This window comes from Notolepis coatsorum (genome assembly GCF_963971535.1).
Source record: "Notolepis coatsorum genome assembly, chromosome: 5".
NCBI classification, from domain to species: Eukaryota; Metazoa; Chordata; class Actinopteri; order Aulopiformes; family Paralepididae; genus Notolepis; species Notolepis coatsorum.
The window spans coordinates 206,266,053-206,290,313 of NC_140169.1; the positions used below are offsets into that span (position 1 = coordinate 206,266,053).

At 46.7% G+C, this 24,261-nt stretch overlaps 1 protein-coding gene across 1 annotated transcript in view; it reads left to right on the forward strand.

Annotated features, from left to right (window-relative positions):
- wnt6b (wingless-type MMTV integration site family, member 6b) overlaps positions 1–24,261 on the forward strand; it is a gene marked incomplete at its 3' end in the record, with an annotated part of 377,085 nt that overhangs the window by 126,381 nt on the left and 226,443 nt on the right. The window contains exon 2 of the mRNA XM_084314860.1: positions 22,135–22,355. Coding sequence (XP_084170986.1) covers positions 22,135–22,355 — 221 coding nt within the window. The remainder of the gene's footprint in view (positions 1–22,134; positions 22,356–24,261) is intronic.

Genomic DNA, 24,261 nt, shown 5'->3' on the forward strand with positions numbered 1-24,261 from the left:
TTTATTAAACACACTCTTCTCCACCTGATATTAAACACACACTCCTCTCCACCCGCTATGATATTTATTAAACACACTCTTCTCCACCTGATATATTTATTAAACACACACTCCTCTCCACCTGATATATTTATTAAACACACTCCTCTCCACCTGATATATTTATTAAACACACTCCTCTCCACCTGATATGATATTTATTAAACACACACTCCTCTCCACCTGATATATTTATTAAACACACTCCTCTCCACCTGATATATTTATTAAACACACTCCTCTCCACCTGATATATTTATTAAACACACACTCCTCTCCACCTGATATATTTATTAAACACACTCCTCTCCACCTGATATATTTATTAAACACACTCCTCTCCACCTGATATATTTATTAAACACACTCCTCTCCACCTGATATGATATTTATTAAACACACTCCTCTCCACCTGATATGATATTTATTAAACACACACTTCTCCACCTGATATATTTATTACACACTCCTCTCCACCTGATATATTTATTAAACACACTCCTCTCCACCTGATATATTTATTAAACACATACTCCTCTCCACCTGATATGATATTTATTAAACACACTCCTCTCCACCTGATATGATATTTATTAAACACACTCCTCTCCACCTGCTATGATATTTATTAAACACACACTCCTCTCCACCTGCTATGATATTTATTAAACACACTCCTCTCCACCTGATATGATATTTATTAAACACACTCCTCTCCACCTGATACATTTATTAAACACACACTCCTCTCCACCTGCTATGATATTTATTAAACACACTCCTCTCCACCTGATACATTTATTAAACACACACTCCTCTCCACCTGATATATTTATTAAACACACACTCCTCTCCACCTGCTATGATATTTATTAAACACACTCCTCTCCACCTGCTATGATATTTATTAAACACACACTCCTCTCCACCTGCTATGATATTTATTAAACACACTCCTCTCCACCTGCTATGATATTTATTAAACACACTCCTCTCCACCTGATATATTTATTAAACACACTCCTCTCCACCTGATATATTTATTAAACACACACTCCTCTCCACCTGATATATTTATTAAACACACTCCTCTCCACCTGATATATTTATTAAACACACACTCCTCTCCACCTTATATTTCCAACTGCAATAGGCCAAACCCGAGGAACGTTGAATAAATAGAAAAAGTGTGTGCAGTTCACTAGAGGTTGATGATTTGCAGTATGCACCACAGTATAATACATTGTGTGTATACTTGATGATTTTGAGCATATAATTAGTCATCTGTAATGGATTACAGTTTGAAAGTAATAATCAGAATCAGAATAACCAATCACAATACATTTTAAGTTTAAGTTAATTTGCACAATAAAAATACAATCAAAATGTAAAGTTAAAACATTGTGCAGGAGAAGTTAGAAGACAAACATGTATTATGAAGATACCTCCCCTTAATATCAATATTCCTACGGGAGAAATAAGAACAATGATTATAAAGATACCTCCCCTTAATATAAATATGCATACAGTAGAAATAAGAACAATGATTATGAAGATATGAAGATACCTCCCCTTAATAGCAATATTCATACAGGATAAATACAAACAATGATTTTGAAGATACCTCCCCTTAATATCAATATGCATGCAGGAGAAATAAGAACAATGATTTTGAAGATACCTCGCCTTAATATCAATATACATACAGTATAAATAAGAACGATGATTTTGAAGATACCTCCCCTTAATATCAATATGCATGCAGGAGAAATAAGAACAATGATTATGAAGATACCTCGGCTTCATATCATTATGCATACAGTATAAATAAGAACAATGATTATGAAGATACCTCCCCTTAACACATAAATATTTGCTAATTTAGGTCCTTTTAAGATATTATTTTTTTTTAAATTTTTTATAATGATCGTGTAGATGTTGACTGTAGTGATGGAGGTAGATTGTTCCAAAGAGACGGTCCTCTGTATTTTAATGTGATTAAGGGAAGTCCCACAATATGGAAGATGAAAGTCCTTAGAGCAGGGGTCGCCAATTAGGTTTTGCCGCGGGCCAGATTTTCCCCAAGCCGTTGCTTGGCGGGCCAGGATCAAAAACAATGGCTAATTTAATATACTGATATTGAAAAAAGACAAACGTTTTTCTCTGGTCTGCATCCCCCCAACAACCGTGTGCACTGCGCCGCACTGCACTGCACCCACTCTGCAATCCGCCAAACAAAGTTCTCACTCATCCATTCATTCATGAACAGCTCTCAGCTGTTGCAGATCAGCTTAACAATTGTGTGTATTGCGCCGTACTGTATTGTACCCATTCTGCAATCTGTTAAATAAAGTTTTCATTCATTCATTCATGAACAGCAGATCAGCTGTTGCAGATCACCGCGGCGGGTGATGAACAGATCAGAAGACAGAATGCATGAAAACACGACTCACCATACCTTGTTTGTTGTTCAGTCCTCCAAAATCCCTGCTAATGTTTGAAACATGTCACATATCCACTCGCCGCCCTCCAATTCCAGATTGGCGTTGAATGCAGCTACTTTATCTGCCAACTTGAACACAGTTGTAATAACAACCATTTCCTCGTTGTTGTTGTCGCCACATATTATGCAGAGAGGACGTCGGCTCGGCACGCAAGAATCACCGACCTGTTGCAATAAACCCGTATTTTAAGTATGGCTCCTGTTTATTAAAAGAAGCGTTATATTTCCCTGTTGCATTTCCCTATCCAAAGATGTTTGTTTTGTTTTTTAACACATTTTGTTACTCGCTCCATCTCGAACGCGGAAGTGAAAGTTCGTTAGGGACTATTCCATTGGTTCTCCCAGTCCACGTGACCATTTCTAGCATTTCAATTGGCTATAGTGCTATTGATGACTACCGGTAGATAGATACAGCTTCACAATAAAAGACACCCTGGCGTCCCGAGTGAATATTTCCTGCGCGTAAAATAAATATCATATTCTCAAAATAATCTGACGGGCCAGAAATGATTGCTGGCGGGCCAATGTCGGCCCGCGGGCCGCCTATTGCCGATCCCTGCCTTAGAGTGTTGTGCGGAATAAGAGTGAATGTCTATGAAAGCTTAAAGAAATTCTGGAAAGGGCTAGATCCATATTTAGAAATGGATACACAAGTCTGAAAGTCTTAAATAAGTGCTTTTTAACTCATTCAAAGACACAGAAAAGGAAACAAGTAAAATCAAAACAAAGGAACTCAAGAAAAAAAAAATTGTAAAAAGTAGAGAGCGCCCCCACCCTCCCGGTGACCACACACTCTCCCTGGCAGCGGCTCTCAGCCTCGGAGCCAAGTCCCCCTATCTCCCATTAGGAGGAGAAGGAATAAACTATTTATCTACATTATATACAGTCATTTGTCAGCGCTGCTGGAGCTGACCCACTGGGCCCTTATTAATCACTTTAGAAATATATTTCTGTGTGGTTTCAAATATTTAAACTACTCAAGGGTGAGCTGGATTTATGTTTCCAGACACTTAACCTGGCTTAAAGCTGAGCTAAATCAAGTGCTCCTTGTGTCCTCCTTTTCTTTTCTAAGAAACAAAGTATTCTAAGTGTAGCACTTGTGTCACTAACAGTAACAGCTGTTTGCCACGGACCAGTTCTAGGTTTGAATGAGGAGAGGAGTAATATACACAGTTAAAGGAGTTAACAAGGTTATAACAGTGACCGGTAGTTTATTCACAACAAGCGTGCTAGCTAGACAATTGCAATACATACAGTGACAATGAGGTAAAGTGAAGTATCCCTTTTAGGTTCTTTCATTAACCACTCCTTCTTTCAGGAGGGTTAGTTCGATATCAGGTTCTAGGGTGATTGGATCAACACATTTGGTTCGGTTCAGACGTCTCTGAGGTTATCACTAGCTAAAAGCTAGGTTTAAAGTTGGACATTAGATGTATCCCTTTTTTGTGAGTAACTCATTATCTTTCTTCTGCAATTGCAGATCAGTAAACTCTATAACAGTTTATCATTTCAGTAAACTATATCAGTTTATCATTTCAATAGGTAAGTGTTTAAACATATTCATTTAAACCTTTAAGTGTGCATGGAATGCAAGTACCTTATTAGGTGAAATTACCCTTTAAACTCTTCCTTTGCAGGTGTAATACGAACAAAGTACCAGTAGAAATATTCAAGGTTATAGGAATGCAAATACCTTATCAGGTTAAATGACCCTTTAAACCATCTTTCTTTACAGGAGAACCATCAGTGATTCAACTATAATCAATATGTTATCAGTGAGATTCAAGTATCTTACTGGGTGCATTGACCCTTTAACTCGTCCTCTTTACAGGAGAACATCAGTGGTTCAGGTATCTTATTGGGTGAATTTACCCTTTAACTCTCCCTCTTACAGGAGAAATATCAGTAGTTCAAGTATCTTATTGGGTGAATTTACCCTTTAACTCTCCCTCTTACAGGAGAAATATCAGTAGTTCAAGTATCTTACTGGGTGCATTTACCCTTTAACTCTCCTTTCTTACAGGAGAAATATCAGTACCCATATATACAATGTGCATCAATCAAATACAAAATACAATATCAAAATACAAAAGGTGAAACGGGGTCAAAAGCCCTTGGATGTCCTTGTGCTCTCGTTCAATCAGTTCGTATCATAGAAAAGGATATGATGGTCCTTGGAAGTTCTTGTGACTCAAGTTCAATTAGTTCGTTAATTCCTGATCCACTTCCTCACTGGGAATGAGGAAGGTAATTTCGTATTCCTACCAGGCTGTTGAGGCAACAGGGTGTTGAGGCAACAGGGGTAATCAGATCAGGCCGGGGGTATAGCCTTGATCTAGATGTGAGGTTCAGTGGGTTGGATTGCCATCTTGTGTCGGTCCGGCACACTGCCTCGTCCCGCGTGGGCACACGTGATGAGTGGTGGCCGGTCGGGACTCCTGGGAACTCTTCCCGGGGGTGGAACGGGGTGCTAGAAAAACCTGGCCTGCGTTATACAGGCATTTTGATTCAGAAAATAAAAGCTATTTTATTGTTTGATGTTTGATGTCTGTTTCATGTTTGATGTAACCAGTGCTTAACATCTGTACCGAAAACAATTACCACCAACCATTGTTGTGTGGCATTAAAGTATCTTGTATCTTGTATCTTGTATTTACTATCTTTCATTGCTTCATCATCTTTTCATTGCTTCTAGAATGAATAATCAATCAGGCTACTTTTAGCTATGCTAAGCTAAAGTAGGCTACCTTATCACAGCACGTGGGAATATCCATCTGTCTTATGCTAAGTTAGGCTAAAGTGCACTAGCATATGCGAACATTCCTCACATTCCATATTAAACTCTCAAAAGCAGTCAAAATTTATATAGACCATGTTCTTATCATACAGCATATCAATACAATTATAAGTACTTCTGAAATGGTTTCTTTATAGTTTTCATTTAACCAAATTGAGCTTGGAGCTTCGCTAGCATGACTCAGGATGAAGCTACATTATTAGCTGATTAGCATTGAGCTAGCAATTTTGTACATTTGACAATGAACAGCACAATATTGATGAAACTCACCAAAACCGCTTCCGGAAGTGTTATGCTCTTTAACTGCAACAACTTCTTCGGTTTTGTAACTGGGGGAATCTTTTATGACTGTTTGATAACTATTTCGTGGCGCTAGTTAATTTCAGTATCCAGCAGCATTCAGCTGCGTCAGTCTCCGTCAATCTATAATCTCATCTGCCGTATGGCAAGGCTCACCTGCTGTAAGGCAAGGCGTGGGCTGTTGTGACACCTATCTCGTGTCATGAGGTAATTTAAAGGGGCAGTGAGGCAATTCAAAGGATTTGGTCAAAACATTGCTAATCTCATATGAATATACATATGACCCAATAACATTAACTATTTATGTTCTTACCCAATAGCATTAACTATGTATGTTCCTATAACTAAATAGTTGTGAATCTGAAACCTGGGTTACATAAGAATCATACAACTAGGCCATGTGTACACTCACCCTTAGTTTGTACGCTGCAATACAACAAGCCATTGTTTACCACAAAGTATGGGGTAATCAGTTCTCTCACCCCGTCGCAGTATTTCCCGTCTATGGCCGACACCTGCTGGCGAGCAGTATTGAGGTTCGGTCAGTCCACTGCATGGTGGCAACCACTCACGGCCTTGAGGCGCTGGCAGTTTCGGCTTTAGCTTTCCCCCGGACTTTTCTCGTCTCTCTTCTCTTCCTTCTCCCTCTCTGGGTTCGTCTCCTGGGGAGCTTTCACTTCCCCTGTCATCTATCGGCGGACCAAACGCTGGGAAGGCTGGCTCGGGCTCGGTTGCGCTGGTGTCGACGGCCCGTAGGCCGGGGTTCCAGTACCGGTCAAACAGTCGAAGCCAATCAGAAGGGGCAGGTTGGGGATGACTCCCGCCGGTACCACGGCGTCCCCTCGTGGCGTCGGATAGTGGCGGAGGTCCTCTTGGACATAGGTCACCGGAATGGTGTCAGTGGTGAGCGGACCTGCCAGGTCAGCACAGACGAGGGTCTCTGTGGTGGGCTCTCAGGGCAGACGGTTCGCAAGCGGGGGGGTGACGGGACGGACGGCAGCTGCCTCCTCCGGTCACGGCTGGGCCTGTCTTCCCCAGCAGGCTTTGGCATCTTGGTTCGGGTGGCTCCCATCATTTCACAGCTCACTTGGGGGTTTTCTAGCAGCTCTACTAGCCTCTCAATTGAGCCGGGACTCACCTGTGAGGCGTATTTCCGGGCATCAGGCAGCAAGGCACGGATACATCTATCGATTGATTACGAGTTTGTCCACACAGGGGGGATCTCCCCCACTCGTCAGTCAACTGTGGCTGATGCGCATTAGCGTGGCTGACTGCAGTCTCTGCGGTAGGTTTGCTTGGTAGGGCCAGTTGTGGAACTTCTGGGTCCTGGCGGGGAGGCTGTGACCTTGGCTGGCCAAGATGGCTTCCTTCAGTTTTCTAACAGAGACGGGTCCCGGCATACACGCTGCATCACCGGTAAGAAACTGAGCCAGTATGGAACCCCAGTCAGCAACGGACCACCTTTCCCGAGCCGCGGTGCGCTCGATTAGCTCCAGATAAGCTTCAATATCATCTTCGGGGGATAATTTAGTAAGCATGTCGCCGGGTGCCCTTGTACTAGTGTCTTTTGCAAATGTTTAAGTCTGCCTGGCTCTGAAGCAGAGCCGTCAGCGCGTGAGCATATTGTGAGTTTCAGTCAGTGCCCGCATTCTCCACAATATAACACCAAACCAAACTCAGGAGACACGTTATGTGTAAGCCAAACAGGCTTGTTTATTCACAATAAAGTATTTACAACAAATCAGAATTGGGTGGAAATGTAATGTCAAGGGGGAGGGGGTTAACGTAGGGCTCCTTCGGGAAAATAAACGTCAACTTAGGCTTTCTTCAGGTGATTACTGTTTAACGTGAGGTTCCAGGTAAGTACTGGGAAATCCTAGTTCATTCAGGTGAGTACGGGGAAATCATAGCTCGTTCCAATAAGCAACGGTAACTCAACGCGCATTCAGGTACGTTATTTCACATCACTTCTTTTCCCCGAGTCCAAGCTCCATTCTCTATTCTCATGCATTTCCTCGTAGCTCCGTTATGTGCCCCGTAGGGTGCCTACGGTTTCAGAGAAACACACGGTAAGTATAATTTCAAACAATAACATATGACTGTGGTTTTGAAAGAAGTGGTAGTCTCGCTTACCGCCTGACACCCGTGTCCTCCACCGGAGAGAGCTGTTCCCATTGTGAGACAGAGAGCGTGGCTGCTTGTATCTTCAGCCTAGCCGGTCCACACAGGTGTGGCTACATCAAGTTGATGAAGCAGATAGATTGGTACGTACCTCTCATCTATGACGTGGCCTATAGGCTGTGACGCTGTCTTCCGTCTCTCTGCCTCATGCGCTCCCCGGGGGAGACGTTACCTGTCAGGCGCTCTCCCAGCGAGACACCACAATGTGTACAAACCTGCTCCAGAGGCAGTATCATTAACTACAACACTGTAACCCTGATACAAGGCAGTAAGTAGCCTGCTGCAATATAAATCACATGGTTGAATGAATGAATGAATGAAAACTTTATTTAACAGATTGCAGAATGGGTACAATACAGTACGGCTCAATACATACAATTGTTAAGGGGATGCAGACCTGAGAAAGACGTTTGTCTTGTTTCCATCAGGGTCCCCCATTTTCAATTCATATAGACATTTATGACATACACAACATACATGACATTTATGGCATAGGGACATATAGGTATTTAGTACTGATACATTTGTGACATAAGCGGTATTCAAATATACAGTACTGTTACCCCTAGATCCTGACAGAGTATATACATATGATGGGGAGGGGACTGTACATTAGGAGGGGGTGGGTGGGTGGGAGGGAAATATACATACGGCGGGGAGGGAATATATATGCGGTGGGGAGGAGACTGTCTATTAGGAGGTGGTGGGGGTTTTGGGCATTTACGGTGGCCAGTTTCGAATTTCAGACTCCCGTAGGTGCTCTTTAAGAGCGGTTTTGAATGTGGGCAGGGATTCACATTCCTTTACAGCTTTGGGTAGGGCGTTCCACATTGTTGTGGCATAATTGCGAAACGTGTTTAGTCCCTTGTTTGAGTCGAATCTGGGTTTAACATGATTTGTTGAGCTTCCTCTGGTGTAGTGGTTGTGGTATTCACTGACCTTTGGGAAGTATTTTGACATGTACATGGGCACCCCGGTCGTATAGTGTATCTTGTAGACCAGGCCCATTGCAAGTTGCTGTACTCTGTCGTCTACTCTAAGCCATCCTAGGTTGTCAAAGTGGGCAGGGGTGATGTGGGTTCTGGGGTTCAGGTCAAGTAGTAGTCTGACCAGTTTGTTTTGTGATGTTTGTAATTTTGTTTTAAGCGCCTTTGAGGTGCTTTGGTACCATGAGGTGCACGCATAGTCATAGTACCCTTGAATGAGTGCTCCTGCCAGAGTCTTCAGGGTATTCTTGTTTACCAGAGAGGAGATCCGGTACAAGAATCTAGTTCGTTGGTTGACTTTTTTTATTACATTGGATGCCATTTTGTCACAGGAAAGATTTGCCTCTAGGATGGAACCCAGGTAGGTAATTTCGTCTTTCCTTGTAACAATATTGTCACCCACTGTGACTGAGAAGCCGTCGGTCTTGCTGAGTTTGTTATTTGAACCGAAGAGAATGGACTCTGTTTTGCCCATGTGTAATGATAGTTTGTTATCAGCGAGCCTTGTATCTGTCCTTGTCAAATTAAACATTTAAGTTTCAAGTTCAAGTTCTAGTTTGTTTTTATTTGTCACATATAAACGTACATGTACTTCACAGTGAAATGCTTTGTTCTGTATGAGCCCCTGAGAATGTGCTTCATACAGTAAAAAAAGTAAAGGAGGAATAACACTATACAATATACAATACAATATACAAACTAAAGTACAACCTAAGTACAATCTAAGTACAGTGAAAGACAATAAGGTACAAATGCAGACTCAATGAGGTACAAAACTTTTAAGGCAAGGTGCAAATGCAAATGAGGAATGAATACTTACTGTGTAGAACTTCATTTAAAAGTCAGAGTCCCTTTTACTGGATGGGTATATATATACACATTATGACTAATAAATAGGGATGCCCCGATCACGTTTTTTGCCACCCATACCAATCACCGATCGTCGTGAGCCATATCGGCCGATACCGATCTGATACCGATCGTTTTTGATTAAAAGAAATAAAAATTTATTTTATATAATCTTTTTTTTTTTTTTTTTTATAAAATATATATATTATATAATTAGACTTGTACTTGTATTATCTGTGAGACATCGCCACCACGCAACAAGCTCCACTGTCTGTGTGTACTCTAGTAGCCTCCAGCTACGGCCAGGATTCTCCGGAGCTGCAGCTGGACCTATACTCGAGTAGCCTCGAGCTACGGCCAGGATTCTCCGGCGCTGCACCTGGACCCTATTGGTATAATGTTACTTAACTGTGCTCAGCAAGCCCTCAGCTCGAATACGCATCGAATCAGTGTTATAAGACATTGATATCAGGAGCTATCTGTAGCTACTGCTAGCCGGATATATAACGTTAATACAATGCCTCAGTGAATTATTTAGTTCAATGGGACATTGACACTATGGCGCGACCCCGGTCAGTCGCCTTTGGTTTAGCTCCGCGACGATTGTGCAAATCTTTTGTTATTATGTTTGTTTTTTCTACTCTTTTTATTAAAACATCACTGGCGGGTATGTCATACGACCGCCAGACACTTATGGACCTAAACTCCGGACTCAAAGAGGAGTTTGGAGACACTTTATGCCCAGAATGGCTAACAGAAATCAAGCGGGAGAACGGCAAAAAAGGAAACGGCAGAAAGAGGCATAGAGGAAGACGAGGAGGTATCAGGCTTAGATTAAAAAGATCTGCTTACCGTCCAGCAATTCCATCCATCTTTCTGGCGAATGCACGTTCGTTGGAGGGAAGGATGGACGACTTGAGAGCGAGGGTCCGATTCCAACGGGAGATGAGAGACGTTGGACAACAGCGTCTCTCCATCGGACAACTTCACCGTCCTGAGAGCAGATCGCACGGCAGCCTCTGGGAAGAGCATCAGAGGTGGGGTCTGCATCCTCACGAACAATCTCTGGGTTAATCCCAAAGAAGTACATGTCCTCTCAAGTTCATGCTCCCCAGATATGGAACATCTCTCAATCCTGTGCCGTCCGTTCCACCTACCCCGTGAGTTTACCGCGGTCATCATGTCCGTCGTATATATCCCCCCACAGGCAAATACTGGCAAAGCGTTGGTGGAATTACACAACCACCTCAACAGACAACAGATCAAGCACCCGGACGCCGCGATGATAGTGGTTGGTGACTTCAACCAGGCGAATCTGAAGAAAGTGATGCCGTCCTTTTTTCAGCACATCGCCTGCTCCACGAGGGGGAGGAACACACTCGACCATTGTTACACCCCGTTCAGAGCCGGCTACAAAGCTGTAGCGGCTCCGCCATTGATGGGTGCGGCAAGCGCGAGCGATCACGACTCCATTTTTTAAATCCCTGCATACAAACAAAGATCACGTGACGCCGTCGTGTCACGTGAGACAAAAAAGTGGTCTGACGAATCAGAGGCCACGCTCCAGGATGCGCTCACAGACACGGACTGGGACATGTTCAAACGAAGCGCCAGTGACGTCAGCCAGTGACGTCAGCGAGTACGCTGATACCGTTGTGAGCTACATAACAACAGTAGCTGACGGCATTGTCCTCACGAAAAAGGTGCGGGTTTTCCCAAACCAGAAACCTTGGGTGGACAGCACTATTAGAGCAGCCCTGAACTCTCGCACCAAGGCTTATAACCTGGGCAGAGAGTCAGGAAATATGGAAGAGTACAAGGCTTCAGTCTACACTCTGCGCAAGGCTGTTAAACTTGCTAAGAGGACATATGCTGATAAACTGGAGACACAAATGGCACAAAACGACACAAGAGGCTTGTGGCGGGGACTGAAGACAATAACTGACTACAAAGTCAGCGCCCCCTCAATGGGGAGCGACGACGCCTCTCTCACGGACAAACTCAACTCCTTCTACGCTCGGTTCGGTGTAGACAGTGTCGCCGCTAGCCCTCTGGCTAGTGACGTCACTGGCGCACCAGCTGTTGTGGAGGGGGGGGGGGGGGCAACCGCGGGGGGGCGGGGGCGCTCTCTCGTTGTCGGAACACAGTGTGAGAAGAGCATTTATGCAGGTGAACACCAGGAAGGCTGCTGGCCCAGATGGTATAACAGGACGCATACTTAAGTCCTGTGCCAACCTGCTTGCCCCGGTGTTCACCGCCATATTTAATCAATCCCTGGCGGAGTCAGTGGTCCCTGCCTGCTTCAAGATATCTACCATCATCCCTGTACCAAAGAAACCCTCCCCAACATGTCCAAATGACTACAGACCGGTGGCACTCACCTCTGTGGTCATGAAATGTTTCGAGAGGCTGGTCAAGGACCACATTTGTGCCTCCCTCCCCAGTGATATGGACCCTATGCAATTTGCATACAGGACAAACAGGTCCACTGACGATGCGGTCTCCCAGGTACTGCACAGCACTCTCTCCCACCTTGACCGTCAGAAGGGGGGCTATGTGAGACTGTTGTTCATTGACTACAGCTCAGCATTCAACACCATAGTCCCCACCAGACTGGTGGACAAGCTGATCGAGCTAGGTCTGAGCTCCGCCCTGAGCGCCTGGGTACTGGACTTTCTGAGTGAAAGACCCCAGGCGGTCAGGGTGGGGGGTCAGACCTCCAACACCATCACCCTGAGCATCGGGTCACCCCAGGGCTGTGTTCTAAGCCCCCTGCTGTACTCACTCTACACACACGATTGTGTGGCCAAGTTCAGCTCCAACTCCATAGTGAAGTTCGCAGACGACACGGTGCTGGTGGGGCTGATCTCGGACAACGACGAGAAGGCCTACCGGGAGGAGGTTGAGGTACTGGAACGCTGGTGCCAGGACAACAGCCTGCTCCTGAACATTGGTAAAACCAAGGAGCTGATCGTGGATTATAGGAGAGGACAGCAGGAGACACACACACCACTGACGATTAACGGGGCTACCGTGGACAGGGTGAGCAGCTTTAAGTACCTGGGGGTCCACATCTCAGAGGATCTGACATGGTCAACACACATAGACACAGTAGTAAAGAAAGCGAAGCAGCGCCTCTACCACCTGAGACAGTTAAGGAAGTTCAGAGTATCGGGGAAGATACTCCAGTCCTTCTACTCAGGAGCTGTAGAGAGCATCTTGACCGGAAACATCACTGCCTGGTATGGAAACAGCACGGCACAGGGCAAGAAGGCCCTACAGAGAGTGGTGCGCTCAGCCGAGCGTACCACGGGTATTGCGCTACCTCCCCTGCAGGTTCTATACAACAAGAGGTGCAAATCCAGAGCCTGCAGAATAATGAAAGACCCCCACCACCCCAATAACAGCCTGTTCCAGCTGCTGAAGTCAGGCAGACGCCTGCGAACCCCAGCTACTAGGACGGAGAGGCTTAGGCTCAGCTTCTTCCCCCAGGCCATCAGAGCCTTGAACAATGAACATTGAGTGCCACAGAAACTGAACTATCCACACACAAGCACACACGAGCACACACAAGACACGCACGCTGTGCACGCTCACACACTAGCAGCCACTTTAACACTTTAACACGAGCGGGCACACACTCATGCCGCACACACGCACACTTATGGCCAAGAGGAAAGGCCACTTTAAATTAGTATAACAACAGGAACAGTGTATTCCACTACTAAAGCTACCTAGCATGTCCTATATGCTCTGTAAATACTATGTACAGATACCGAGATGTCACACCATGTTACCTGTTACCTGTTTATTGCACAATGTTGTTTTTTTATTGGATTCTATTAAATGTTGTACCACTGTATTTTATTGGATTCTATTATATGTTGTACCACTGTATTGCACATCGTCGCGGGCAAGACCACCCGCATTTCATTGTATACTTGTATGCCGTGACAATTAAAACTCTTGACTTGACTCTTGACTTGACTTGACATTTCGTTTTGAACAGTGAACTAACTTGCGCTAACGCAAGCTAACAGGTATCATACACGTCTCTACTATACTTGCTGGAGCGTTTGTTGATGTCAGGAGCTATCGGTAGCTGGCCGGCTAGATACCGTTCAGTTAGACAATGCCTCATCATGTATTAAACTAAAAGTGAATAGTTGACTGGGTCATTTTTAACGGTAGCTAAGCTAACGTTAGCTCAGGGAGACGCCGTCCTCCCATGTCCCGTCTCACTAGACTAGACCCGTGTTTACATGCGTGCGGGAGGGGCTGGAGGGATGAGCAGACGCCGCACCACCCGGTGTCTGAGACAGAACTCAGTGACAGCGAGTGAGATTGGCTTTGGCGATCGGGCGAAAATAAAGCATTATCATTGATCACCGATCGCATATTTATACTGATTATCGGCCGATAACGATCGGTGGCCGATCGATCGGGGCATCCCTACTAATAAAGGCTGGTCTCAGTTAGAAGCTGGTCTATTTGAATTGTTCTGGGACAGTTTTGTTTTTTATTTGCATCATCATTTGCAATCATAAGTCAGTGCTGAGCAAAACTCCAGGAATGGAGTCATATCTCCATTATCTCTCTCTCTCTCTCTCTCTCTCTCTCTCTCTCTCTCTCTCTCTCTCTCTCTCTCTCTCTCTCTCTCTCTCTCTCTTTCTCCTTTCCCCTCCTATGTCCTACTTAAGGATGCTGTGCATCTATAGAATCTTAGACCTCTAGTCCTATGTCCTACTTAGGGATTCTGTGCATCTTTAGAGTGTTAGACCTCTAGTCCTATGTCCTACTTAAGGATTCTGTGCATCTTTAGAGTGTTAGACCTCTAGTCCTATGTCCTACTTAAGGATTCTGTGCATCTTTCTCAGCACAGTCCATACTGTTCTTCATGCTGGATACCCCACAGCTATGGCTAGTTAGCCACAAAACCAGTGCAAAGTCAATGGGGCCACAATGTCCAGTCTTTTCAAGCCCTGAAAAAGGAAAAATGGTAAATGGACTGCATTTATATAAAATAACCATCTGCTTACCAGATGACCAGGAACCTTCTGAGACGATGTCGCCTCTAGAAACAGCTGAAACCTACATAGGGTGCACTATGGAGTAGGTTTCAGTGTTTATTCCAGCGCAGTGTGAAGCCCTTTGGTGACGGACACAGAACTAGGCCCTGTTAGAAAATAAATATTAAAGATATTTGAATAATTATCAACATAATTTAAAAATAAATAAAAATAAATCCCCCTCCATTTTACCCCTTTTGTCTGCACCTAGTTCTCATCTAGTTATCACTATGTCTGCACCTAGTTCTCATCTAGTTATCACTATGTCTGCATCTAGTTCTCATCTAGTTATCACTATGTCTGCATCTAGTTCTCATCTAGTTATCACTATGTCTGCATCTAGTTCTCATCTAGTTATCACTATGTCTGCACCTAGTTCTCATCTAGTTATCACTATGTCTGCATCTAGTTCTCATCTAGTTATCACTTTGGCTGCACCTAGTTCTCATCTAGTTATCACTATGTCTGCACCTAGTTATCATCTAGTTATCACTATGTCTGAACCTAGTTCTCATCTAGTTATCACTATGTCTGCACCTAGTTATCATCTAGTTATCACTATGTCTGAACCTAGTTCTCATCTAGTTATCACTATGTCTGAACCTAGTTCTCATCTAGTTATCACTATGTCTGCCTCTTCTTGACCCTCCGGAAGTTCACCACCAGCTCCTTGGTCTTACTGGTGTTGAGTTGGAGGTGGTTGCTGTCGCTCCACCCCACAAAGCTCTCCACCAGGGCTCTGTACTCCTCCTCATCATCGTCAGTGATGTAGCTTACGATGGAGGAGTCGTCTGAGAACTTCTGCAGGTGGCACCCGCTTGAGTTGCGGCAGAAGTCTGAGGTATAGAGGGTGAAGAGGAAGGGTGACAGCACAGTTCCTTGGGGGGTGCCGGTGTTGCTCACCAGTACGTCAGACTGACTGTCCTTTAGTCTGACGTACTGCGGTCTCTCAGTGAGGTAATCCTTGATCCAGGCCACCAAGCCGTGCTCCAGCTGCATCGCAGAGAGCTTCTCCGCTAGCAGTGATGGCTGGATGGTGTTGAAGGCGCTGGAGAAATCAAAGAACCATTATTTATTGTTAACTTTTGTCAGACACAGCCACAATGTACAAAGGGGTAGCACTAGAACTAGCAAACTCTTCCACACAACTCATACAATGCAAGGGGCATTGAGAACATAATAACTAACATTCTCACATAGCAAGTGAGAAAATTAAGAACAACTGTATTTCAGCAAATGTACTTAATTCTCTCTCTCTCTATCTATCTCTCTCTCTCTCTCTCTCTCTCTCTCTCTCTCACACACACAGCAAGCAATTGTCCTTCATTCTCTCTCTCACACTCACTCACACACACACACACACACACACACACACACACACACACACACACACACACACACACACACACACACACACACACACACACACACACACACACACACAATTATTTTGTTAGAACAACCTAATTTCCTGCATTCTGGTGCAGGATTTAAATTTTCTTTACCCTTTAAATGCCAGTTTGTGTGATGGCATCACAAATTATTGTAAAAAAAACACACAAAAAGTAAAATATTTTCAATATATCAAATGCAAAGTAAATTTATCTGGGGGGGATTATTACAGGCTAGGCATGTGTCAATGATTAGCAACAACACATATTTTGATGCATTTTTTGCAATGTCAGATTTAACCCCAACTCTTTTCAGAAAAGTGGGAGTATTTCATTTTTCATCTGACATTACAAAAAATCTAAAAAAAATAAATGGTTATGATCAGGGCTGAAGTTGAATTAAAGATTTATGACTGTTTAGACTGCATTACTCTCTGTCACACTGATCTCCTGGTTGTTCCCCACTTAGGTTATCTAACTATCGCGCCTCCGCAACCAGAAACACAGGCCTGGCCTGCTTCTAAGTTCAGTGGCCTTATTTTTTTTGTAAATGTTTTCAAGTACCACCAGCAGTACCACCAAGTACCACTAGTGGTACGCGTACCACAGTTTGAGAACCACTGGGCTAGCCCATTCTGCAGTGTGTTGGTGGAGTTTTCGTTCATTTACCCCTTCATGGGTGCACACCACAGTGGAGGTTGCTGCATTCCTACTAGTGAGGCAGTGCTTCACTAGTAGTCGTTTTTTGTTGCAGCCACCACTGGTGCTCCGTGCTTGTGAAGCAGGTGGCATCAGTCCTTTGCCTCTGACATGTTGGAACGGTGTCCCGCCCGGCCGACGCCATGAGGTGAGTCGGCCCGGCAGGTGGCTGGTGGGCTGTTAAGCGGTATAGAATTAGCAGCGACTAGTAACATTGTTCGAATTGCTGTTTTTTCTGTAAAAAATGGTGTCGGGTGCCGGGCCTTAGAAGGCCAGCCGACGTCGAAACATCGCGCAAGGTTTTGACGTTATTAGCTTTGACCTAGCCGCAAGCTATAACTGCAGGGAGGGCTAGGATGCTGTCAACGCTTGTTTACAGACATCTTGGTTGGATCAGTCTCCCCTTGAGGGGGTGAGACGTTTTTTTCCCTCCTCAGGGCTCCCCTCTCCGCAGAGGGACTTTGGTCTTTCCGCAGGAGCGCGGGCGGTATTTGACCTAGGCCCCACACCGCGCAGCCAGAGGTGAGGGCCCGGCCTCGCCAGAGGCTGTGGCGAGGCCCTCAACCAGCGGCCATGTTTCCCCCGCCTGAGGTACCCTGGACACAACGAAAACAGGTGATCGCAAGGCCGACAGCCTTGGCGGCCGAGGGATCGGCTGCATTAGATGAGCACGCCCTAAAAAAACGTCTAGCTTTGTCTAGCTCGCTCTCCGGTCACTCCCCCCCCCAACACCAGAGGGATAAGGGCTCTGATTTGTTTCCTTTGGTTGCGGGCCGCGTGCCTTCAATGAAGCGCAAGCGGCCCCACGTTTCGCTTCTCATGGGGACAGGGGCTGACACCCAGTTGATGGCTAGGCCTGGGTCTGTCCGTGAGAATGATGTGCTGTCAAGCGGCTCCCACACCACACGTTCTGCGTCTGTGTTTAGTGAGCCTGGTGTTATAACTGTCACCAACAAAGGTTGTCAGCAGGGGAGCTCGAGGCCTCTTGGGGCACAGCGCGGGTTCCCCCAACCCCGCCAGGCCGGGTATCACGTTAGTGCCTCCCACGGCCGGATGACCGGCAGTGGTCAGGCAGGCGCGCGTGATTTGGGTGGTAGTAATATCACTGCAGGGCTACGGTGTGTAGCCCTGCCTATCGGGCAGTGTGGGGTCCTCGCACCTCGCATGTCCAGCTGTAGAACAGTTCTTCAGCGATCCATGCTGGGGAGGTGTTCAGTGGGGGAGCTTTTGTCACCCAGTGTGACGTCAGCTTCCCCCGTATCAAACTGGCCATTTCTGTCGGGGTCCCCCCTTGGGTGCGATTGCCTCGTTAGTAGTGTCAGGGTCCGATGTCCCGACTCCACGAGACACCCTGCTTGCGCGGTTGGCGGGTCCAGGGTTGGCAACGCACAGCGGGTGGGACCGGGCCGCCTATCTACGGTTCCTGGCGGGCCAGCGCCAAGTGGCGGCGGGTGCGCTTTGGAATTATCATCACATATGGCTACAGCAGTGCCATATGTCGAGGTGGATGGAGAGAACGCTGAGGCGGGGGCTTGTGTTGCAGTTTGCGCTACCCCACCCTCCGTTTTCAGGTTTGGTGCAGACCTTGTTGTCAGGGTCAGCAGCAGTGACAGCTCTGGCCGACGAGATCCAATCTCTGTTAGCGAAGCGAGCCATCGTCGTGGTCCCAAGGGGGGACGTGATGTGTGGCGTTTACTCCCGGTATTTTCTGGTGCCCAAGAAATCGGGAGGTGTCAGACCTATTCTGGATCTGTCTGCGTTCAATTGGCTGATTGTGACGAGGCGGTTCAGGATGTTGACCGTCAAACACATGATAAGCTCCGTCAGAGTGGGAGACTGGTTCACCTCCATAGACCTGAAGGATGCGTATTTTCACATCCCGGTCTTCCCTCCTCACAGGAAATTCCTTCGCTTCCTCTTTCAGGGTGTAGTGTACGAATACCAGAGGCTGCCGTTCGGCTATTCTCTGGCCCCCCGCGCATTCACCAAGTGCGTAGAGACTGCGCTGGAGCCTCTATGTCGTCAGGGGATACAAGTTATTTTCTATCTCGACATTCTGCTCCTCAGCCGGTCGGAGGAGGTCGCCAGGTCTCATACCAGGCTGGTGGTGGAATTCCTCACCAGTCTGTGTTTTGCTGTGAACTGGGAGAAGAGTACTCTTCCCAGTCAACAGGTGGAGTACTTGGGTTTGGTTCTAAGCTCAAGGTCCATGAGGGCAACCCTCTCGGAGCGGCGGCGAGTGGTTATTCTCGACGCGCTCAGGGGGCTCCGTCCTGGCAGGACGGTTACAGCGCTGTCCGTGATGCGCCTACTCAGTATGATGGCATCTGCTCACTCTGTGGTCCCTCTTGTTCTCCTCTTCATGAGGAGGATACAGAGGTGGTTTTCCAGTATGAAAATAGACCTGGTGAGAGGCAAGTGGAAACGACTGAAGGTTCCCACGTCAATACTGGGGGATCTCGACCACTGGGGGAGGACTGGTACCCTCACCAGCAGGATCTCCATGGGCAGCAGGCTATCACACGTCACGGTCTTCACCGACGCCTCCCTCACGGGATGGGGGGTGACGTGTTGGACCAACGCAGTAGGGGGCAGCTGGACGTGCCATGCTACCCGGTCTGCACTGCATATCAATGTGTTGGAATTGAAGGCGGTCCTTCTGGTCCTCAAGCGGCTTGGCCACCTGGTGGTGGGCGAGCACGTGTTGGTCAGGAAGGACAACACGACAACAGCGTCGTATATCAACAGACAGGGTGGAGTACGCTCCATCCGTCTGCACCGGGCGGCGGTCGAGCTCTGGCTATGGGCGTCTCTCAATCTGCGCAGCCTGAGGGCGCTCTACATCCCTGGCAAGCAGAATGTGGGCGCGGATGTGATGTTGCGGGGCGGTCCACATTCCGATGAATGGGGACTACGTCCAGACATAGTCAGACAAGTCTGGGACCGGTTCGGGGAAGCCACGGTGGATCTGTTTGCGAGCAGACAGTCCACCAGTGCCCCTTATGGTTCTCGGTCAGTCGGGGGGACAATCCTCCCTTGGGGGTGGATGCCTTCTCGATGTATCTATGGCCGCCCGGGATTCTGTATGCGTTCCCCCCCATACATCTGATAGCTCAGCTGTTGGAGCGGATACGTCGGGAGCACAGGACTTTGATCCTAATCGCGCCGGACCGGGGCACGGCTGTGTGGTTCCCGGTCCTGATCGAGCTCTTGGTAGCCCCGCCTTGGCCTGTTCCTTGGTCATCGCGGGCCCTCTCTCAGGCACACGGGTCTCTGTGGCTGTTCCCTGTTCTGGAACAGCCACTGATAGTTTGGCTGTTGAGGGGGTGCGTCTGGAGGGGATGGGTCTTGACCTTTCTGTGGTCGACACCATCTGAAACGCGCATGCTCCCTCCACTATTGCGGTTTACGTGGGTAAGTGGCGTACTTTTCAAGAGTGGTGTAAGGTGGGGGGCTGGGACCCGGTGTCCTGCCCCCTGGATGCTGTCCTTTCCTTCCTTCAGTCTATTGTGGGTAGACTGTCGGCCTAGACGGTGAGGGTATACGCCGCAGCTATATCCTCTTGTCATGTGGGTTTTGAGGGCGTTACATTGTTCAGCCACCCTCTTGTGAAACGTTTCCTGCTCAAGCCGGTGGAACGTTCTCTGTCTCCGAGTTGGGACCTCCAACTGGTCCTCGGCCGGTTGTCGGAGGCCCCGTTTGAGCTTCTTGAGCAGGCGCCGTTGGAGCAGCTGTCTTTCAAGACTGCGTTCCTGCTGGCCATCACCTCCGCTAAGCACGTGGGTGAGCTGTGTGCTCTCTCGGTGTGGCCTGAGTGCCTGTCTATTTGTGCCAATAGCGGTGCGACTCTGAGGCCTAATCCAGTCTTCGTGCCAAATAATATCCGGAGCTCTTTTCGCTCCAGGGATATTGTGATTCAGGCGTTTCATCCGCCTCCTCACGCTAGTGGGTTAGAAGCGAGCTTTCATCTGACGTGTCCTGTCCGTGCTTTGGGGGTTTACCTCAGTCGGACTCGGGATCTCAGGGCTGCCGATCAACTTTTTGTTTCTTACGGTGGCCCTCATGCTGGTAAGGCACTGTCCAAGCAGCGCCTGTCACATTGGTTGTGCTACACGTTGGCTGGACAGGTCCCCCCTGGAGGTGTCAGGGCGCACTCCACTCGTGGAGTGGCGGCCTCTGCCGCCTTGTTAGGGGGGGCCTCGGTGGAGGACATCTGTGCTGCGGCCTCCTGGTCCTCCCCGGGTCCCTTCGTTAAGTTTTACCTCATGGACATGACTGGGGGTTCTGTCTCCCAGGTGGTTCTGAGGTCTGGGACCTCCCCTGCGTCCCGCCTGTCGTGGGTTAGCAGGGGTGTGTGGGTGTGTGCCACGGGGTGATGTGTCACACGTGGCCCCGCCTGTACTGTGCGCTTTTAGGAGTTTCTGGTTCCCTTTTTTGCGCACTTTGGTGGAGTTGACTGCCTCCCCCCCTTCGCTAGGACGGGCGGGTGGACGGGACTCCCCTCCCCCCTGGTAGTAGGGCTTGTGGGCCCTCAGGGGGTACACTTGTCGGGCCACGCGTCTGCTCTGCCCCATATCTCATTATGGCGAAGAGCGAGACTCGATTGGCCAGTATGATAATATAACGAAAGGTTATCCTATAACCTAGTTATATGAATACCTGCTGAGCGTCTCGCTCTTAGCGCCCTGAGGTCCCTTGGTTGGGTTTTCAGTGTTGGAAACTTTTTCGGAGGAAGGTAGAGTGTGACCATGTCCGGCGTCATATAGTAGGACGCGGGGGCGTGGCCTGGTCACGTGCATGTGAGTGCAATTGTTTGTTCGTGAGCACAGTAGGTGCTAGGAGATAAAAGATATCTCATTATGGCGAAGAGCGAGACGCTCAGCCAGTATTGATATAACTAGGTTATAGGATAACCTTTCGTTATCACTATGTCTGCACCTAGTTCTCATCTAGTTATCACTATGTCTGCACCTAGTTATCATATAGTTATCACTATGTCTGCATCTAGTTCCCATCTACTGTAGTTATCACTATGTCTGCACCTAGTTCTCATGTAGTTATCACTATGTCTGCACCTAGTTATCATGTAGTTATCACTATGTCTGCACCTAGTTATCATGTAGTTATCACTATGTCTGCACCTAGTTATCATGTAGTTATCACTATGTATGCACCTAGTTATCATGTAGTTATCACTATGTCTGCACCTAGTTCTCATCTAGTTATCACTATGCACCTAGTTCTCATCTAGTTATCACTATGTCCGCAGTCCTCTGGTGATGGAGACGTCTCTAACCTTCTATTCCTCTGTCGTTGACAGGGCGGTGGGCAGTCCTCTGGTGATGGACCCTAACAGTATCTGTAGGAAGACCAAGCGGCTGGCAGGGAAGCAGGCCGAGCTGTGCCAGACCCAGCCGGAGATTGTCAGCGAGGTGGCCAAGGGCGCCAGGCTGGGCGTGAGGGAGTGCCAGTACCAGTTTAGGTACCGCAGGTGGAACTGCACCAGCCACAACAAGTACTTTGGCAAAATAATAATAATAATAATAATAATAATAATAATAATAATAATAATAATAATAATAATAATAATAATAATAATAATAATAATAATAATAATAATAATAATAATAATAACAACAATACCAATAACAACAACAACAACAACAACAACAACAACAATAACAATAATAATAATAATAATAATAATAATAATAATAATAATAATAATAATAATAATAATAATAATAATAATAATAATAATAATAATAATAATAATAATATAACTTTTTAGAAGTCTTTATTCGGCATGCAATGACACACTTGCGATGGGCGGCACACACACACAGGAACACACACACGCATGCATTGTTTTTTGGGTCGCCGATGCGATTGAGTCTCTGCGCTTGACCCATCCCATCGTCCTTCCCCCCAAGGGCAGCCGGGAGCAGATAGGGGCGCCGGCGAGGTACCGCGCCCCGGGGACCAATCCAAGTGCTCCTGCCCGTCTTCGTCAGGGACGCGTCAGCGATCTGTTGTGCATGTTTTTCCATTGGGTTTCTCTTATCGGGGGGAATACGACAGAGAACATGCAAAAAAAGATACGGTTAATAGGAACAGTGTTGGGACAGGGAGCTGATGTGGGTCTTGTTTGTTGACTGATTATGATTATGGCTCCTCGTTGAACTGCATAAACCATGTGAAAACGACACCAGCTAAAAATAGCAAACTAACCTGAACCTGAAACTTTACCCTGAAACTAGACTATAGAAACATAATGTCAGCAGCAGGTTTCACCCTGAAACTAGACTAGAAACACACAGAGATGAGTTTGGGTGTATCCGCCAAAGTATTTGATCGTATGCACTGAATACACTATTTTCTGAAAACGGTCCCAGAGTGAACAAATCTGAAGACGCCACCCTTGCGTTTCCGTCTTTACAAGCCAGTAGGCATCTTTCCTGAACCGATGACGCAATATCCCACCTCTCCCTTAACCCGCATGCACAAACCCAGCCAACAACATCAACAACAAATGGACATGGAGAGCTACAACATGTTCTTCAATACACCGCGGAGAACAACCAGAAAAAAGTCTCGAGTAGCGTAATGGCGGACTTTCCGGAAGTGAAAAAACAAATAAGAGTTTCCGATTGGTGGTAAGAACAGCAGAGGTGGGTGCAAGCGGTGTGACGTAATTGGCAGAATCGACTGTCAATCAAAATTGTTCCGTTGTGATCTACCAAACTCATAAATAAGTCTAGAGCAAGACAAGTTAGACCAGCATTTTCAGGGTTTTCGTTTGGACGCACATATTTCTTGAGACGATTTCGTGTTTACATAAAACTTTTTTTAAATGAAAAACGAAAAAGATTGGTTCCGTCTCCGTGTGGATGTGGCCTTAGTATGGTCAGAGTTTCTCAGAGGATGTTGAGTAGAGGCTCCGGTCGTTCTGCTTCCTGCTGTCACCTATACCTACCGCGTCTATACTTTCCGTAGCCGCATTTCTGGCAGACGTTTCTGGTCATGTGATATGTGCGCCCAATAGCGTGACGAGCTGTGTCTTTGCCCATTTCCACGTCAAACAGCCTGCAAACTACCTGGCGTTCTATCGCCATGCTCTAAGACAAACTCTAACCTTAACCAACTTCGAAAGAGTGCCTAAGCTTAACCGTCGAAAGAACTTGCCTAACCTTAACCAACTTCGAAGATTGCCTAAGCTTAACCAGTGTAGAAACTGACGTCGGCCAATCAGAGAGCGTCTGCCAGAAATGTGGCTACCTTTGGTAGAAATGCATCCCTACCCTCCAGTCTGCAAGGCAACAGATGACCAGACAAAGCAGACTGGAGTGTGCTTGAGCCTGCAGCGCCACCTCTAGGACACTTCACCTTGCAGTGTGCTGGTGTAGCAAGCTTAAAGGGATAGTTCAGATCTTTGGGAACCCCTAGC